Consider the following 19,860-nt stretch of genomic DNA (forward strand, 5'->3'; position numbering starts at 1 on the left):
TTTGCCGCTGTGGAGTTGTTTGACTACCTCAGCGACCTCCACCAGGGTAATTGACGACAATCCCCCATCATCCTCCACATGTGATGTCCTTCTCCATGTCTTCTCCGATATATATATATAATACATTTATATATATATATAAATGTCTCATATATAATATGAGACAATGAAACCATAATTAAAAAGGTGCTGTGGTGCAGTTCTTCTTTTTGATTCTTTCTCTAAGTGTGAGTGATGAAAACCATGGCGGACATTTCCATTGTTTTCCAGCTCGTCCATTTTAGGAAGCTGCTGGCATGTTGGAAACAGAGTGCGGGCCAAGAACAAGATTACTTCAGGCATCGTGTACTGTAATCGCAAAAGATTGATATAAGACAAAGACAAATTTGTTACACTTCAAAGATGAGTTTGCCATGTACTGTACTCTCACTGTAGGCTTATAAGGTGATTTATCTTGGTGCCGTAGAGATCAGTGTTTGGAGCTCGCTATAAACACTCCCAGGAAGAGTTTGTTAGTGTGACAGGTTTGTCTATCCTAAAACAGTTGACTACTGCAACAACACAAGTCCATCAGTTGGCTTATGTTACAAACTTTTTATTTAGTGACTAATAAGCCTGAGGACATGTCGATTAATAAATCGACCACTAAGTAACTTCAGCTTTTTTCCAAATGCAAAACTCCCAGTAGACAAATGATCTCACCTTCACTTTTGGTATAAAGGTTACAGGCACTGCATTAAGTCATTACTCAAATGATGTTGTTTATATGAAGATGATAGATGGCAGCTGTACGTATAGGGCTAACTAACAGTCACTAACAATGATTTTTTTAGATTAATTTTAGACTGTGAAGTAGTGTAAATGTTGACCAGGGTAAGGTCAACATAGCTTGTTTTGTTCAACCAACAATCCATAACCCAAAGATATTCCATTTTCAATAAAAACAGAGGTCAGCTAATCCTTGTGATGTCCGTCACAAAATGCCAAACTTGTTTTCTGTTGATCAACGAACATGTTGAAGAAATTTTATAGCTGTCAAATAATCATGCAGAGGACTGGACATTCTTGGCAGACGTGTGGCCCTCTGGGGGCTTTTAGTTTGCCTGTGAGTAGTTCACATATTGTGATTAAAGCAACTACAAGGAGTTTTTATCTTTTTATGAAACAGTCTCAATTGAATACTGATCCCTCTATATGACATAAACAAATGAGACCATCAGCAAGAAGATTGGCTTTTTCTACATAGTGATTCTTAACGCCTGTCCCTGGGTACAATTCCCCAGGAAACCAGACAAAACCGTTTATAAAACGCAGCCCGGTAGAGCCTAGGTTCCCATTTTCCCAGGCAAAGTTTCCGGGCGAGTATGTTAGCTAGTCGAAAGGAAGCCGGAGGAGATTTCTCTTCAGAGAATTTTATTTTAATTGTAATATTTTGTGGGTAGGGCAGATACTGGAGCAGGATCAGCAAAGAGAAAAAGAAAACAATTGACCAAAAAACTAAAAGGGACAGTGATTTGAAAGGATTCAATGACTTGGCCCTATTCCTCATGGACAGGTATGCAAAATGTCTATTTTATTTATGAAATAAATTCCCAGACGTGATCAAAAGCCTGCATTGGTGACTACAAGAAGTATACATTTACATTAAATAGTACATTTATATATTATTTATTAATCTTAGCTCCATTACCTAATCGCAATGCATCCTGCAAACAGCTGTTTGAAAAATAAAGAGTAAAAATGTTTTTCTTTCACTCATCCAAAACAAACGTGCTAGCCAGATTAAGATCTTTTCAACACGAGGCGGTGGTGCTCATGTAAACACTACCACTTTTGTCCACAAAAATACCTACGGAGTAAATCTTATCAGCGTCACTGAGCCAATATGCAAGAAGTTTTCTTTCACAAAGACATTACCTGCAAGCTGCCTCTGGGACAGTACTCTGTTACGATGCAGATGTTGGGAGGGTCAATGCAGGCTCCGATGAACCTGGTTAGATGGTTGAACTGAACGTCTCTCATCTGAAAAAAAACCAAACAAACACACTGCAACTGTGAGTCCAAGTCTTTCCAAACATCACATTCCCAAACCCCATGGAAACAGAGCACTGACGGTTCATTTATATACAAAGTTCTGAGAATAACCCTGCCAGCAGTTCATCAAAATAGTCTATTTGCAGTTGGCTAGCTGGCACGGGGTCGTTTTGTACGTGTTGAGACTCATTCCTGCTCAGGGCACCCAGTTGAAACATGTGCATAATTTGCAGGTTATGAATGAGGCTGTGTGCTAAGGATGATGAAAAAAAAACCATTGAGGTGTTCAGAAGATGTGCGGAGCAGGAATATCAGAGCAAAGCAGGCTGAAAAACTACTCTACAAAACATCAATCATTTTGAATATAAAAAGTTAAGTATAAATAACAGAGGTGTTAAAGGTTAAGTGATTAAAGGGGAACATTTTCTGGCAGGTTATTGTAATGAGTAAGTGTGTTTTCTGGAAAACGTGCTCCTCGTGTTTTCATCCCAGGCCCGTATGAGCGCTGACAGAAAGCAGCATTAACAACAACAACAACAAGTCAATCTTTCTGCAGCCAGCATTAAACTTCAAAAACAGTGTTCATAATTTCAACAGTGTACATTTCTTCTTTGAGCACACTGAGTGACAGCCGCTCTCACACCAAAACCAGGGAGTCAGTCGCTCCTGTTTACGGCTTCGGGGATGTTAGCCTACCCTTTGGCCTATATAATTCCCCTTGCTGCACACTGGTGAGGAGGGGGAGGAGAACCACTGGAAAAGGGGGGGGAGGGTTGGGGGGGGAGAGTGCTGAATGACATGTGGTTAAGTTTCCACTGGCAGGCCCATCTTTTCCCCCCATCTGGTTGGCTTTCTCCTGAGCTGAGGCCTGACAGTCGATCAGGCCCCCGGGGCGTCTGAGAAGCTGCCAGCCCAGACAGCAGCCTCTCTGGCATGTGTGCCTTCTGACTGACCGAGAGGCCACAGAGGCATCCAAGAAGCCTAAACTGCTCTCCTCCAACGTGATGCAACTCACACGAGTGTAGGGGGGGGAGAACCAAAATACAAAGCTGGCACAGAGAGAGTTGGACTTGGATTTGGAGATGTCAAAGGTGAAGGGGTGGCCAAAAAGAGCACCCGTGTAATTTCCCAGCGCCACACTGTTTCCCTCAGCAAACAACAATAATAAGGCTTTTTTTTATCATTGCAATATTAACTGGCGCATTAAACACATCACAAAAGGTTGCGACATATCAGTAAAGACATTCCGAGATTTTTTTTGTTATTTGAAAAAAAATATCAGAAGAAAACTGCACTTGTGATTGCACATGCAACTGTCAATCCGTGTTAGTGGTAGCTCTGACATTCAAGTCAGTGGTCAATCTGTTCAATAAAAAAATGTTGGAGATTATTTCCTTTTATTTGTTTTCAATTTAAAAAGCAATGGGTTGTACTTTAGCAGAATACTGAAATAAGCAGAAATGCAGAACTGAGTACACTTTTTTGTTGCTAGTAATATCATTATCATGATAGTCAACGTGTTTTGCTCATATAGTGCACCCCTGAACCTCATCCATGTTTCTGTATTAGCTTCCTTTTCGCTGCCTCGTAACATTTCCCAGCCCAAAGGACCTTTTCACCCCCAGCTGTTGTCAATGATGTTGAAGAGACAGTTTAAAGATGTGAACTCTTCAAAGAGAAACATCCTGCAGTGGTACTGGTCGAACATTCTAATAAGGAGCTAGGTCCCACATCCTGCAAAAAGGTTAAAAAAAACAAGAAATTAAGCTTTTACTGTCCTACTGAGGCAGTTTTAAGTACAATAATGTCAATTCATGATTTAATTCATTTAATTGAGTGAATAAATGATTTGCTGAATACAACTTGTTGATACGCAGATGGATTTCTTTTACACTTAACCCCCAAGGTGTCTGCACTTGGCTCTCGTCATATTTCGTTACATGGCTCTCGTCCATTTGAACCTCTCAGTGGAAGAAAGAAAAGTCTAAAAGTGAAACTGTGAGCAGAGTAGAGGCGGTGGTTAAATTGGCTTTTGTAGGGAGGGGGAGCTCTTATTTATGGTCATCATTCAAAATCACGCTGTAAAATGACTTAATGCCTTTTTAAACCAAGGGAGCTCTTTTTCCATTATTAGGTGTAAGGTAGGGTTGATTAGGTATTCAAACGTAGATAAATACTTTACAATTCACTTACTATATTATTATTATTTTTTGCTTTAATGTGAACAAGCCAGTACCAGATTTTACCCTTGGAAAATGTTTGAAATTGAACATGTTTGATAATATTGGTTGGCAAATGCGTAAACATCTTTTTAATCAAGAAAATGACGTTGATTTTTTTATTACAGTGACTTCTGATGAGGGGGTCTGGGGGTCCATCCCCAGAATTCTTTTTGGCATTAAACACTTTTGACATTTTCACATTTTGGTGAATTTTTATGCACCTATTTCTATCTTTTTCTGAATCAATATGCCTGAAATATCTTTATGTAATGGAAACCAATGTTTCAATCCAAATTAAAAAATATAATGGAATACATTGCAAAAAAAGGCTTTCAGGCAGTCTGTATTGCTTTGTATTTATTCTCCTTTAGATCAACTATTCTATGTAATTATATCTGAGTCAGCTCACATGTAGCTCAGGCATCATTTATTCTTCCCTCCTCTTTTGCATCTTTTGTTGAAGATGTAACCTCCTTAAATGTGTATATGACAATTATCCAACTTAACGATACAATATTCATTTTAATTTATTAATAAACCCCCGGTCTGTAGTATATCACATGTTTGAGCAAGAGATCTGCTCATGTCCAAAACTTTGTGCACATTTAAAATATAACTCATCCCATCTATGTCCTCTGAGGTTTGGTGGAATCGTGATATTTTGTGAAAAATAAAGTTATAATTGGCTATTACAAGAATAAAGTCACTATTTGTCAGAAAATAGTCTACTTGCACCATAGTCTGCTGTGCAATACGTGATTGCTCTGCTGATAGGGCAGATTTCAGACCTTCTGACAGACTCAGAGCCCTCATGGGTCTCTGGTCTTTGGATGAGACAAAGCTTAGGGACGTGGCTCTACGCTGCTCTACATCAGAGGTGGAAAACCGAAACTACGGCAGAAACACACGGAGTAGAAACGCAACACATCTGCCGCAGCATGTCTACAGCAGAGCGCGTCCATTAACATGAAGCTGCACAGCTTTTTACAGCAAGAGTGGAAACTAAGCAACGTACAGTTTCATATTTGTCAGTCATCTCTTAAAAATACACTCGGGGGGCACACTCAGAACAATCGGGGCAAAATGTTTAATGCTGAAGGAGATGAAGCTGAGCTCCGGCAGGGTCCGTTGTGGACCTGAGGAGGCGGAGCTGCACTCCGGCCCTATTTAACCTCTGACTACACCCCAAAATACGAAAGTGTTTGACGGAAGTATTTGACTATTTTTAGGGAAATACCAGGAGTGGAGCTAGAAATGGTCCTGAGGGTGTTATATAATTATATCTAATATTATTTTCCAGTATTTGCAGGTTGGAGAGGCTTTCTCTCTGTATGAGCTTTGGTGTCGGAGTTAATCACCTCTGGTCTCAATTTTATTATCAATAGTCTACCACCAATGATCCATGAGGCGTTCAAGATGCACCGGGACTTTATACAAGACCAGCATCATGCAGCTAAACACAAAGACAGCTATCTTATTATTGTCATTACTGTGCCTCTCCCGGGGTGTCAGCTGTTCTCTCGGTAAATGAGTCTTCCTACAGTGGGAGCGGAGCAACGCAACAGCTGTCTGCCGCTCGTTAACATTGGCTAGCTAACGTTAGCTTTCTAGTTTCATCCCCCCCCCCAACATTCCTTCATCATACACTGGTAAGAGAAAATTTGCCAAACAAAATAGTCACTTCTGGCAATAGCGATGTGCTTTCCTGCGATGTGAATTTTTGTTAATTCAACATTAAGTTGTTATATTCAACTATTATAGAGGCCTTCGACGTTGTTTACTTCATTAATGTGTTTACTGTGTTAGTGGACTGAGCATGGGAGTAGGATTCAGTATTCTGTTGCCGATTCGGAATCTTAACCAGTGCATTCAGTATTTGGCCAAACCACAAAAATCTGGATTAGGTTTTGGAGCACAAGGGGAAAGGTGGAGTGTCAAACAACAACATCAGAATTCATCCTCTAGTGACCAAGGAACATATAAGGTTCAATGCAGTCTGGGTTGTGGACTGACAAATTGGGAATAAGATGAAAAGACAGCACTGACACATGTTATCAAAGCATAAGCTAATATGGCAAACTTGTTAGTTCATATTCAACTAACACAGAGCAACATATTCCGAGTCCATTTTGAGAGGAGTTTGTGAGCACCTGATTAATGTCAGACCAAAATTCTGGACTCTTATTGCTCTAAATGCTCCACTCTGGGAACACTGATGCACTTTGTCTGAGAGTGTGACAAAATAAACATTCTGGAAAGAGTTGATCAATAAATCCATGCTCATGTAGTTTGTGAACATTCCACTTGACCCTAAGATGATTTTGCTGCACCTGTATCCAACAAATCTGAATCTACTGAATTTACCGGCTCGGACTGCGGTTCACTTTTTGCCTCTTCCAGCGTTACAAGATTGCTGGATATACCAAGCAAACTTTCCTTCACTTTTCTGGAGCACAAGCAGACAGCTGACAAGAACATCGCAACGGTTTTGACAAAAGGTCTACCCATCACAATAAAAGGCCAGCTCAAACTCACTCTGAGTATTTCGCTAAGAGGAAACTCAATAAAAAGCCATTTGCTAACACTAAATATCACACAAAAGCCAGACATCAGATCTAGGCCTTCCACCTTTCCGCCCCCTATGTCTCTCTCTCTCTTTCTCTGCGCACACACATGCACACGCACACGCACACACACACACACAGGGATAAATGTCCATCTCTGTACTCGGTCCGGTTCTGGTGGTTGATTAATGCAGCTTTTTGCTGATTGGCTTTCATATCAGGGCGGATATAGCGCACTGCCATGAGTCCATGAGGCAAATGTCTGATCACTCCACATTTTAATTGAGATATTTTATAATTAAATTATGAATCTGCAACATTCTCTGTCAAGTAAATGTAGTAGTACAATGTCTTCCTCTGATGTAGAAGTACACTGCCAGTAGTAGGTTATACAGTGGGGTTGCATATTAGATGGTTTGGGATCCTTCTGCAAGTCATTTTGGGGTAGTAGTTGGTTCTGGAGAGAACAAGCAGCAATACCACGGGCCTCTTCCAAACATTATCAACGGGCACTGTACTAATAGTAGTAGTAGTACTACTAGTAGTGGTTAAAAAAAGAATAAGAGAGAGACAAATAAAGTTATACAGTGAAAAGTAAAACCATTTAAATTTTTATTTTTAATTGTCAATTCAAGGTTAGTTTAAAAAAAAAAAACGTCTAAAAGAAAATACAGAAGTAGCAGCGTAGATTGTGAGTAGTTTTAATTTCGTCAGACAAGACGAGACTATATATGTTTGACAACGATGACGAGACTGCACCAATGTACAAAAACGCTGACTAAGACTAAATTAACATGCTTTATTGTTGACAAAAAAGACGAGACTGAACTTGTTTTGTAAAAATAAAAACTAAGGTAAAATGTCTCTTCTTCGTCTACAATCGTCTCTACTTTTTCGTCATGAGAGAAAATATTCAGCTGCTCCTAGGGTTGGGTACGGAGACCTGGTGCTAATACGGACCCGGGGCCTTAAATGTCTGCGCTTCTCTCTGATGCTCCTAAACGGACGTTAGAGGCAACTTGTTATTAATTTGTTATTTAAAAAAAGGACTAAAATGATTTGACTAAAACTTGACTTAGAAACCTGAGTTCTCATATTTGACTGAAACTAGACTAAAATGACGAGACTTTAGTTGACTAAAACCTGACTAACATGTGAATGACTAAATATGACTAAAACTAACAAGGACATTTGGCACAAGACTAACACCAAATTAAAAATAGGTGACAAAATTAGGTGCCATTGGAGCAAGCTTCTGTAGCAAACCTAGACTTTCTGCTGACATTAGTGTGCGCCCCTCTACATTAACTAGGTCAGGAACAAAGCGTGGAGCCAATCCATTTAACTTCTAATTAGGAATTTTGGCTGGTGTTGGAAACCAGTGACGGGACACAGGGTTGGTTAAAAGCCTTACAGATGATTTATTACTTTTTCACTATGTGCTCAAAAAGTGGACAAATAAAAAAATATATAACAGAACTCTATGAATAGATTTGTGTATGTTGTACAGATTGTAATGCTCTCACATTTGGGATTTTGACCATACAATTCAAATTAAGAAAATTTGATTAGTATAAAATAATACACTTAAACCGGTAAAACAATAGAAAGAATCTATAATAGGACACTTACATGTTTGAGTTCCAGTAAAACCTGTCTGGTTAGCTCTATCCTCTTCTTATCCACATGCTTGATGGCCACCAGGTTCCCCTGTGTGCAGCACAGGAAGAGACAATGAATCCATTCACTTTATACACAGCTTTTTATATGGAGACATTAAGGCCAGGATGCACTTTGGTCTAAATGTAAATAAAGCGGAAAAAGACAACAGAAGCATACTGTTTCTATGAAAAGTGCAAACAAGGACCATGACAATAGAAAGAGAAACATCAAAGCAGCATTGAGAGGAGAAAAAAGCTTGGGGCTTATTTCAGTCTGCTGCAGAAGAAGAAGAATTGTATCTGTCGCTTTGTTATGTGAGGATCAATAACGGAAGGAAGAGAGGTGAATATCTCAGAGCCATAGACGTGACAGAACGCTGTTGTAGCCACTATGAAACCAGTTTGTTTGTGAGTCCATGTGGAAGTTTGAGCTTTTATTCAAAAGGAAATTTGCAGTCAGGAGCTGATGATGGCCATGTATTTGAGAGCAGGTACAATGACTAACACACACTTCATTTTGGAGGTTATTTTCCAGTATTTGCAGGTTGTGGAGTCTCACTCTGTTTGAGCTTTGGTGTCAGATTGAATCCCGTCTGGCCTATAAGTGCATCAGTACCTTTAATGAACCATGAGGCGGTCAAGCTGTCTAATGTGACATCAGCATTTATATAGAACCTGTGTCACGCAGCTGAACACAAAAACACTGCTATCTCATTATTCAGCAGGCTCTTTTTTTGAAAGATTTCCTTGCACGTCGTCCATCTTCAATGGATAAATTAACGGGAGCAACAAGTTGATGGCAATGTCCAGACTGCGAGGCGGGAGTCGAGTAACAAAGAAAGAAATAGAAGAAGAAAATTGATGCATTCTGCAGCTCACATTAAAAGCAACTACCTAAGTTCGCCCACACTCTCTTTCTCTCTCCTCTCCAGCTCTCCGGCTTTCTCTGCGAGTGTGCACATGTGTGGGTGGGAAAGGAGTGCGCAGGAGTTGAAAATGTCAGAACTCACTAAGCCTTACCTTAAAATAGCCCGTTTTTGCAAATAGCTGATATTTTCCATGAGCAGTTATCAAGGAGCCATAGCTGGAACCTCTCTGAGAAGATGGGAAGAAGTAGTGAGAAGGAAAGAAAAGAATACAATCCGTTAGTGATGTGTAGATTAGGCAAAGATGATTAAATATTGGTCATTTAATACTGCCTCCACGTCACTACAACAAAGCTTCCTAAAAAGGGTTTGTCATTCTTATCCAAAAAACCTTTCTCTCTGTGAGACATGAAATTGCCTTTCACTTATATTTGTTGTAGAAAATAAAAGTGTTTTTCGTTTTTACAACACCGACTCGAGTCCTTGGGCAAATGTCTGCAGTGCACACAGAGTGAATCAAAATCAAGTGGGCGCACTGCATACAGACAGCCAGCACAGTCAACTACACATTTGTATAGAATGCAAATGTTGGCAACACATGGCACGCTGGAAAATACATTGGTCTGGAAAATTACTGTTTTACACACACACACACACACACACACACACACACACACACACACACACACACACACACACACACACACACACACACACACACACACACACACACACACACACACACACACACACAATCCCAGGAATTGGACGGAAAACCAGTAATGAAAAAGGTGTGTGCATGTGCTTTTCATAAACGCTTGCACGAGTGGGTCGAAACACAAACCTCAGGAGATGCATTAGCCCTCAGACAGCAGAACCTGAGCCTTGATGATTGTGATAAGATATTATGTACGTATGTATGTATGTATATATGTATATATGTATGCATGTACTATATGTATATATGTATGTATGTGCCGTATGTATGTATGTATGTTTGTATGTTAGGGCTGGAACGATATGGAAAATAAAACTGTAATCATGAAATTCCACATTCCTGTGTTGCGGATTAAGAAGGCAGAATTGCGACACACCCCTTCCAACTCCCAGAGTTATCCTTCCCGTCCAGATCCAGTGCTACCACATCTTTAAATTACTATCAGTTTTAGTCCTTTTGGTGTCTTATTCCTGTTTTGTCTGTTAAATTTAGCTAACTGTACAGACGGCTAAAAGCGAAAGAGGAGGGGGGGACACCGAAAACACTATCGGAGGTGTAACGTTACGAATGAAGATGAAGATGAAGATGAAGATGAAGAAGATGATTTCTGACGGTTCAGTAAACTGCCATTAGCATCCTTAGCACCGGAGTTAAGTGCTGACCGGGATGGCTGCTAGCTGGCTGGGGGTTGACTGTGGATGTGTCCCCGGACCGGGCCGTTGTCAGCGCCGGGAGACTGAGGCAGAAGACAGGGGTGTGCTAGCTAGCTAAATTACCATTAGAGTAGTCGTCTATCTATGCAGTTAACGTTACTGATGAATTCATGGGTTAGCCCAGAGTTGTTCATGTTGAACAGTGTCGTAACCTTATGTTACCCACCAAGAATAAGCATTAGCATTAGCTACATGTCAACCAGTAGCTTTACAGTAGGCACCAAAGCACATTTCCTCTTCGGTCCCCCTATGGGTTAGGAGCGGAATTGTCCATTACTGTTACCATAACCATTATTCTTATGTCTCATTCCAACAAATTAATGAACCACTGTAACGATTTTGAAAACATTATTTTAAGGTACAGAAGAATCTTTACTCAATCAATATTTAAATTTTATTTGAATATGGACCAAAATAATTATGATTATGTTTTTTTTGTTTTTTCAATGATCAGCCCTAGTGACATCTGGAGACTGATAGTCAGCCCTGTATGAATGTGAAGGAAAGCTGTGGTAAAGTGTTGAGTCTTTCCCACTGGCAGAACAACAACTTGTTAATCACATATCAGAGGCTGTGCCACCAACATGGACCGAACAAAAGGCAAAATAAAGCTCTGAAAAATGAGGAGATGCCCAGAGCTGCCAGCTTTAATATGAAATCACGTTATGAAGAGCTTTGGTACGCTTGTTTTCTGTCACCTCACCTGCACATTTTATCTGAGAGGTGCCGGTACTGTACATCAATCTGTACTTACAGCAGCAATGTCTGAGAAGATGTTTTACCTGCGAAAGGGTGAGACGACTGCCGGCGCGTTTATGGTATTTATTGGGGCTCTCGAACTGAAGGTCCTCCCACCGAATCCGCCACAGCATTCCAGCCAGCTCTTTCTCCAGCTTCAGTTTCCTGCAAAAATGGGAAAATCAGGTTGTGAGATCAACAAGAACAGCAGGACAAAAAAACAGAGGAACAATCTCAAGTAAAGAACAAAGGGTTTGAGTTGTTGCAGAAGAATGAGTGAGATGTTTTTTTTTACCAAAGAATTTACTTAATCTCAACTCTCTGTATGCAGCGGTGTCCTTCTTTTATATATAAGGAAATAAATGAATAAAAACCTTCAGAGGCCAGGTGGTACGTTGACTCGCGGTTTTATTTTGAGGAACAAGAAAACAACATGGATTTTGTCCGGCAAGTTGACCTAAATAAAGAGTTGATTGCTCCCTTTGTGCAGTATCACCATTTTCTGGTGGCCTGAGATAACGCTCTCAGATCTGATGGCAGAATGCTTCCCATGCAGCGCTTGTATGTAGCGATGGACGTGTATTTAGGTGCATCTTATTAGATTTGAACTCCACTGGCCCATAGGCTGTACTTATTGAACTTTGATGAAGTGGAAAATTACTTTTAAGGTGATGTTGTTAATAGACTGGACAAAGGGCACTTTCTTTTAACAACATTACACAGTAAACACCCATAGTGGAATTTAATCAGTAACGTTATGTGAATAGAAATGTTGTTCAAAAGTCAAAACAACATTATACAACTAGCTGTTCCGGCCCTTTGGACTCATTATTTGTAACTTGAAATTTTGATGGTATTGAGTGTCATGCTGGGAAAGCCTTCTCTCTTCTACTTTTTAAAGATTTTTTGGGGGCAATTTAGGCCTTTATTTGTGACAGGACAGCTTACATGACATCATGACCCTCCCTGATGGGGGGGGTCACATGCAGCATCGAGGACTGATCCTGTATTTGGACGCCTGCTCTACCAGGTGAGCTACCCAGGCACGCTCGCTCCTCTACTTTAGATAAAGGTAGGCTACTTGTTCTGATGACTCATGGGTCTTTTCTTCAAATAAGAATAAAAAAAAAACAATCATCAACCATGATGAAGATTAAATCTACTTCAGTTCTAACTCCCACACTCTTTATTTTGGAAAAACTCACTGAGAGCGGACTCAGATGTTCTAACCCTTATCTTAAGTACTCACACTGGTACAAAACAGCTCCCAAACTCACACATAGGGAAAATGATATATCTTAAAACTGATAGAATGGATGTAAAACATGATAAAAGGGTTCAGTCTTAAATATGTTTTATGCTCAAATTGCCCAACAACGTTTCAATGTGCAAACAGACGGAACGCAAACAAATGGACAACAAATGGTAGGCTCAAAATCTCAATCCAGTGGTTAAATACAGCTGTATTAGCACAGGTAACGCTGCTGGTTTTCTTAGAGCTTCACAGCATTGCTTTCAATCATTGTCAAATAGTGCTAACACTTACTAATTTTTATTAAACTAGGGTTTGCAATGGCTTTTTCTTCAAAGAATATACAATAATGAAACAACTGTGTAACTTACACAGAAGTTAGCATTTAGTAAAGTAACAGAAACATTTTTAAAGTGAAAAGTAGGGAAGGGATAATCAATTATGCTGCATTGCTGCTCCCATAAAACTGTGGAACGAAACGTCATATTGATGGTCAATGGTCAATGTGGTTTAGTAAAGGGAAGTTAGGGGTCCCAAACTGGAGCCCCGCCCCTGCGACCCCACCTCGGATAAACGGGTGAAGATTACAGTAGATTATTGGTCACGGTGTGTCATGTTAGATCACATTAGGACATTTTACCATTTTATCATTATGTTAGGGTGAGTTATGTTATCATGTTATGTCATATTAGGTCCCATGTCATAACACACTAGTGCCGGGATGATATGCTTTTGTCCTGATTTGATCCTTCACGATACATGGGTGCCTATTCAATTTGTATTGCAATTTTCTTTTATTGTGATTCTAGAAGTATTGTGATTCAACAGTAGTCAGGATAAGATAATTCTTTCTGCAAAGATTGATCAATTAATCAATTAGTTGTCAACTATTAAGTTAATTGGTTTAAGTCTCTTTTTATGATAATTAAGTAAAAACGCTGTGATTTTGGTTTCTAAAATGTACCTATTTTGTAGTTTCTAAAGTCCTCTGTGACAGTAAGTTGAATATCTAAGTTAGCTGTGGACAACACAAGACATTTGAGGAAGTTAGGATGGGCTTAGAGAAACACAGATTTACATTTTTCACAATTTTCTTACATTTTAGAGACTAAACAACCATCCATCCATCTTCGACTGCTTATCCGGTATCGGGTCGCGGGGGCAGCAGCTCCAGCAGGGGACCCCAAACTTCCCTTTCCCGAGCCACATCAACCAGCTCCGACTGGGGGATCCCGAGGCGTTCCCAGGCCAGGTTGGAGATATAATCTCGCCACCTAGTCCTGGGTCTTCCTCGAGGCCTCCTCCCAGCTGGACGTGCCTGGAACACCTCCCTAGGGAGGCGCCCAGGAGGCATCCTTACCAGATGTCCGAACCACCTCAACTGGCTCCTTTCGACGCGAAGGAGCAGCGGCTCTACTCCGAGCTCCTCTCGGATGACTGAGCTTCTCACCCTATCTCTAAGGGAGACGCCAGCCACCCTCCTGAGGAAACCCATTTCGGCCGCTTGTACCCTAAACTAAACTGTACTAAACAACTAATCGTGAAATAATCAAGAAATCAATCAACCATGAAAATAATCGCCCTGACATTACGTTATCTTAGGTTTGCTAAGGTATGTTAAGTTGTGTTGTGTTGCCCTATGTAAAGTTAGGTTAGTCAACATTTGTATTAGTTAGTTAGTTAGTTAGCATAGCTTAGCCTTTAGTAGATTAAACAGTTTGGCTAGTCATTCTGGTGTTTTATTTGGCCCAATCAGTGTAATTTCCTAAATGATGCAATACAATGATGAGCTCTATCTCTTTATTCAAGTTTCTCCCTGATCTCCTCTCTCCCATATGGAGAATTATAGGTGGATGAAATGGAAATGGATTAAAACTGCTACACCAGATGAATTAATCTAGTCCTTTTTTAATATCAGTTATATTTTTTGACATGTTTTGAGTGTTTATCTTTTTTAAATTTTAGTTGGTTTATTATCAGTGTGACGGGCAAACCTCAGAGGAGAGGATGTATTTCAGCGTATAAACACATCTGGGGAAAATCTCAGAGGAGCTGCTGTTTCTGGACACTTCATGATTAACAGCAACACCCTTTCAAAAATAAAACTATTAGTACAGAGTCTGGAGAGGGTATTTTTTGGGGGGGTGGGGAGCAGCAGAGGCCATACATTCCAACCCAGTCTAAAAGGTGTAAAACACTTCCAGATGGCTGCAGGAAATTATTGCAGCGTTTGCATATCACAGAGTTTTAGCCTTTCCCTGATTCCTCCCAGTTGGCCCCAAAAGTGTCTTTTTCTTTCTTTTTTTACCCCTTTTTCACCTGGGAGAAAGTGTGTTGTCGGACCGTTCAGAAACTTAAAAGGGGATTCTGATGCTTGCTTGTGTCTACAAATACTGCAGGCTGTGCCTATGTGCCTCCATTTTGAGGGCAGGAAACACCATTAAACCGCAGTTGCCCTCCAGCCTCATCCACCAGCACCAAGAAAAAAGGAAGGTCTTTTTCTATTTAAGGAGCCTCGTTTAGAGACCTCTGGCAGCCAGAGGGGCAAAGCGTGGAGCTCCACACTGGGCCTATTGTTTCGTAAGTCCCATATGTGAATACCTCTGCTGGACCAACCCCTCCATTAAAACAACAGAGCCACTGCTGCTCTGCTCAACATCCCCTCACACTGCTGCTGCACACCACACTCCAAGATCAACTGAGAGCTGACGACCGTCCCCCCGGTTAATCTACTGGTTGCTACGGGACCAGGTTTAACTTTTTAACATCGCTGCATGAAAAGTAAAAATCAGTGATTTCATTTTGACCGTGTTGCGTAGGTACACTGCATGTTTCTTCAGTTTACATAAGTTGAGAATTTCCCCTGTTTCTCATTGAAATCAACCATACCAGTGCAGTCATCTGCCTTATTCTGTCAATCTTTTTTTTTCTTTTGAAGATTATTTTTTGGGGCATTTTCAGCCTTTATTTTTGACATGACAGATGAAGACACGAACGGGTAATGACATGCAGCAAAGGGCCCCAGGTCTGAGTTGAACCCTGACCCGCTGCGTTGAGGAGTACACCTCTTTATACGGGCGCCCGCTATACCAACTGAGCTATCTGGACGCCCTTTAATGGCACTCTTGAAACAAGTTTTTTTCGGGAAATATTTTCCTTGTTTCTAATAAAAGTGAGGCTTAATTACTTAAGACATTCATGGGATGTTGCAGCGCCACAAAGCAATACGAAGAAACAGACAATTTCATACACGGGTAGCTTTTTATTAAATTGTATATACACCAAATTTTACTATTGTGTACATTTTACATAGGCAATAGTTGGGAGTTATATCATGTAGCAACATATACCCAAAACTATCCAACCAGCCACCCATTCTGACACAAAATACCCCGATAATTTCAGTGTTGGACTCATTTTGGGTAACCTGTTCTGCCCTGTGAAATACAGTAGATTAAAAATTCCCATTTCCCCAGCTATTTGAAAATTAATTAATCTGAGTATAAAATCTTTAATAAAAATAAACATGTAAGCAGCAGATGTAATGGATAGAAAACGGTTTCATTTTTCCTATTAAAAATATATAGTATACATATTATTATATTATTTTTTGTAAATTGCAACCCCCTATGCAAATCAAGCGACTCCAAGGTTGAGAAACTCCAGGTTCTGAGCTGATTGATCTGAGAATAACTAACAGTGACAAAGTGTTTGAAACATTTTAGTGGTGTTTTATAGGTCAAACAGTGATCATGGCGGCCTCTCAGCAGCTGGAGGACGCCTGTAAACAGCTCTGCTGTCTGCCTCTCTGTCCACTGGTGTCTGCAAAAACAGGAAGTGATTTGTTAGCCTATAGTATCAAACACAGCAGTGACAGGAAAAAAACTCTAACTTCTACTGGTGGTGTATTTTATGCTTTTTACTTGAAAATTAGGTTTACATTTACAGTTTCCAACTCATAATCCAAAAAAGACAACATGTTTGAGAAATAACTTTCCAAGTATAAAACTGCCATTAATGTAAATGATGAAAATAAATATAGTTGGACTAGAGCAAAAAGTTTAGAACTGAGTCAGGACCAAAAATGCATTGCATCTAATATTTTTTATAAAGAACTCCAAGATAAGAAGACAATATTTTGTTAAACTTACAGGCCAAGAATCCAGGAAAACTAGCTAGCTAATTAGGAAACCATTTTGTGCTCGCTGAACTGTGAGCTGAAACAAAAACAGAGAAGAAGCAGTCAGTGTTTTCAGAATTCAGTTCTTACTCTGCGTCTAACTATCTGGTAGTTATTTGAACTTGATCGACTCAGAGTCAGGTTCAGTGGATTTACCTGGGGCGGATAGCTGCTCCTCCGTCTTTCTTCAACCATTCCTCTGATCAAAATCCATTCTGATTGGCTGGTGATTAACACTTGTTGGTGTTAATAGTCAGTATTAGAAAAGTGCTTAGATTACCGGTGTCATTTGTTAGTTAGTAGAGCTGTGTAGTGACATACAAATCAGCCCCTCCTTACATAAAAAAAATGTATATTAATTAGCCATGAACATAATTATCCGCCTGTGTAAGGATACCGTTGAAGACGTGTTGAAAAGGGGAAACATTAATATTCTTTCATTACATGCAGATGTCACCCATGACATTACCCAGAATATAGCAGCCCATACAGTAGCTTAATTGCTAAGGTCATGCATGATTAACTTGTAATGTAATTAAATGAGGCTCAATCTAGTAGGATTTCCATAAACATGTAGACTGTGCCACTTGGGAAACTGTAATAATTTCATTTGAATTTGTTTTCGCAGCAGAATGCAGAGCACAAAGTTACAACCATTAGAAATGAGGCAGGCAATTATTTCATCTAAAAGATACACAACTGCTTGGGGGCGGCAATGAACACCAACACTTATTTAAACATCTAATTACATAAAGTCAATCCCATTTTGTTGTTAACTAAATCATCTGGATCACAGCGTACACACACGTTGCAGGGTTTCTATTAAAGATGTTGAATCCCACATGTGTTTCAACCACAGACTGGAAACAGAATGAACATAGCATCAGTGACGTCACCCACTGGTTTGTGGATTGCCATTTTGAAGCCTTGAGTTTGGCAATTTGGTCGTGGGTATCTTGTTTTTTTTAAAGCGGACTTGATGATTTTTGGACGAGAGGGGGGGAGCTGGGGAGGTTAACGCGGCCAAGCCAGTGTTGTTTATGGTTTCAGTGGCGCCATGCTAAGCTAATTGCAAAAGCTAGTCATCCATCTGAGCTTTCCAGGCGGGTAAATCATCTTCGATGAAGTGAAAACACAGTGAGAGGGGTCAACATTTAAGATGAAAGAAAACATGGACCCAACACCCAAAAAACATTTTCATGGCTATTTGAACATACACAGTGTAATGGTTAGCATTGCTAAGCCCTGCACTAAAGCATCCCTTGCTATTTTAATTTTAAAATAGATGGGAACATAATTTACAAATGAACATAATTCTGCATTGAGGAAAACTTGAAACTAGCAATTGAGACCATACCATCCTTAGGAAAATGTTAGAGGTAATAAATCAGTTGAGAAGTAGGTTCATTTTCTAATAGACTTCTATACAAGAAGGCCTTTTTTGCAACAAGTGGAGTCGTCCCCTGCTGAAAATGAGACAGAATTCCGATTTAAAGAACTTCCGCATTCGCATAACTTTTCAGACCCAGAAGCCTTAGCCCAGTTAGATTTCAAAACAACTCCATTTTATTAGTTAGTCAGTTTAATTTTGTTCAGTAATAAATGTTACACTTTCTTGAAACAAGTCAAAAAGTCAGATTATTTATTCTAACTATTCTGAATGAATTTGTTTCCAGGGCAGTAGCAAGGATTTTAGAAACAAAGAGGTCAGTCATGCGTTCAAATTTGTCCAGCGCAACCCATGCACACACAGGGGCAATCATTTAGGAATCACTCCTGTAGGTCGTTAGCCTAATAATCTAGACGCACTCTAGGGCAGCGAATGTAATTGTCAGGCTAGTAGGTCGTATTAGAGTGTAGAAACAAATAACCTTTGTTGTCGGAAGGGCTAGAGGACTTGTTGGTATTTTTGACTGAAAACAGACAAATTGAAAGATCTGACAATGTATGTAGGTCTTGATTATAGAATGTAAACAATACTGAGGACATGACCGCAGTGTCCACAGCCACGATCAAGTCAATTGGATTTTTATAGTCTAAAATCACAAATTTGCCTCAAAGAAAATCTTTACAGCATATGCCACCTTCTATACTTAGACCATCAGTTTGTTAAAAATCCTTCCCAAAACAACTTTAAATGACAAAAAGGGTTGGCCTTGATAATCCAGCATGAAGGCATAACTTCCAATTCTGGGCTGGGACACATTCATACGGTTTGATAAAGAATTTATTGGACTTTAAGTTATCATTGCAACTATATTAATAGCTGTTGTCAAATCTCATCTGCATTATTTCTTGTGTGTGTGTGTGTGTGTGTGCGTGCGTCATTGCGTAAGAAGATTTATGTCAAAATGTTGGCTGAATGTTCTGAAATGTCTCACATGGTCTTTCGCTGTTAGTTTTGTTTGTAAATGTGAAATGTTCAAGTCACACACGTCTCGTCTTCACATAGCAGAAACAAGGAAATTAATTTTACCCGTTCTCAATCCAAATTTGTCAGTGGTTGCACATGGGACTGCTGGGATTGACGCAAGTAATAAAAATGCTGTAAATCAATGTCTTCCAATGATGCCGACCCCTGATTGGTCCGGGCCGGTAAGCAACTTCGTACGCTGCTTCCCGATAGTTAAGCGTCTGAATCACTCCATTCTCATTGGCTACCTGCCAATCTGACAGTGTTACCCACCAATTGCAAAATTCACGCACATTTGGCGGGTGGTCGTGTTAATTTCAGACCCTGTACTGTAGTTCTGTTTAATCTTATCATATAGGTCTGGTATATCAAAGCTTTCCCCAAATGCCAAAATGCCTGCCGTTTTGGAAATTATTAATAATAGTAATATACACTCACCGGCCACTTTATTAGGTACCCCATGCTAGTAACGGGTTGGACCCCCTTTTGCCTTCAGAAC

General features: G+C 39.9%; 1 protein-coding gene across 1 annotated transcript in view; it reads right to left on the reverse strand.

Moving 5' to 3' along the window:
- The window catches only part of LOC117959793 (atrial natriuretic peptide receptor 2), a 71,732-nt gene that overhangs the window by 22,820 nt on the left and 29,052 nt on the right, over positions 1–19,860 (reverse strand). The window contains exons 8-11 of the mRNA XM_034897069.1: positions 11,561–11,681; positions 9,502–9,576; positions 8,453–8,530; positions 1,918–2,022 (exon numbers count right to left, since the gene is read on the reverse strand). Coding sequence (XP_034752960.1) covers positions 1,918–2,022; positions 8,453–8,530; positions 9,502–9,576; positions 11,561–11,681 — 379 coding nt within the window. The remainder of the gene's footprint in view (positions 1–1,917; positions 2,023–8,452; positions 8,531–9,501; positions 9,577–11,560; positions 11,682–19,860) is intronic.

The sequence above is a fragment of the Etheostoma cragini genome, chromosome 16 (assembly GCF_013103735.1).
Source record: "Etheostoma cragini isolate CJK2018 chromosome 16, CSU_Ecrag_1.0, whole genome shotgun sequence".
In the NCBI taxonomy this organism is placed as follows: Eukaryota; Metazoa; Chordata; class Actinopteri; order Perciformes; family Percidae; genus Etheostoma; species Etheostoma cragini.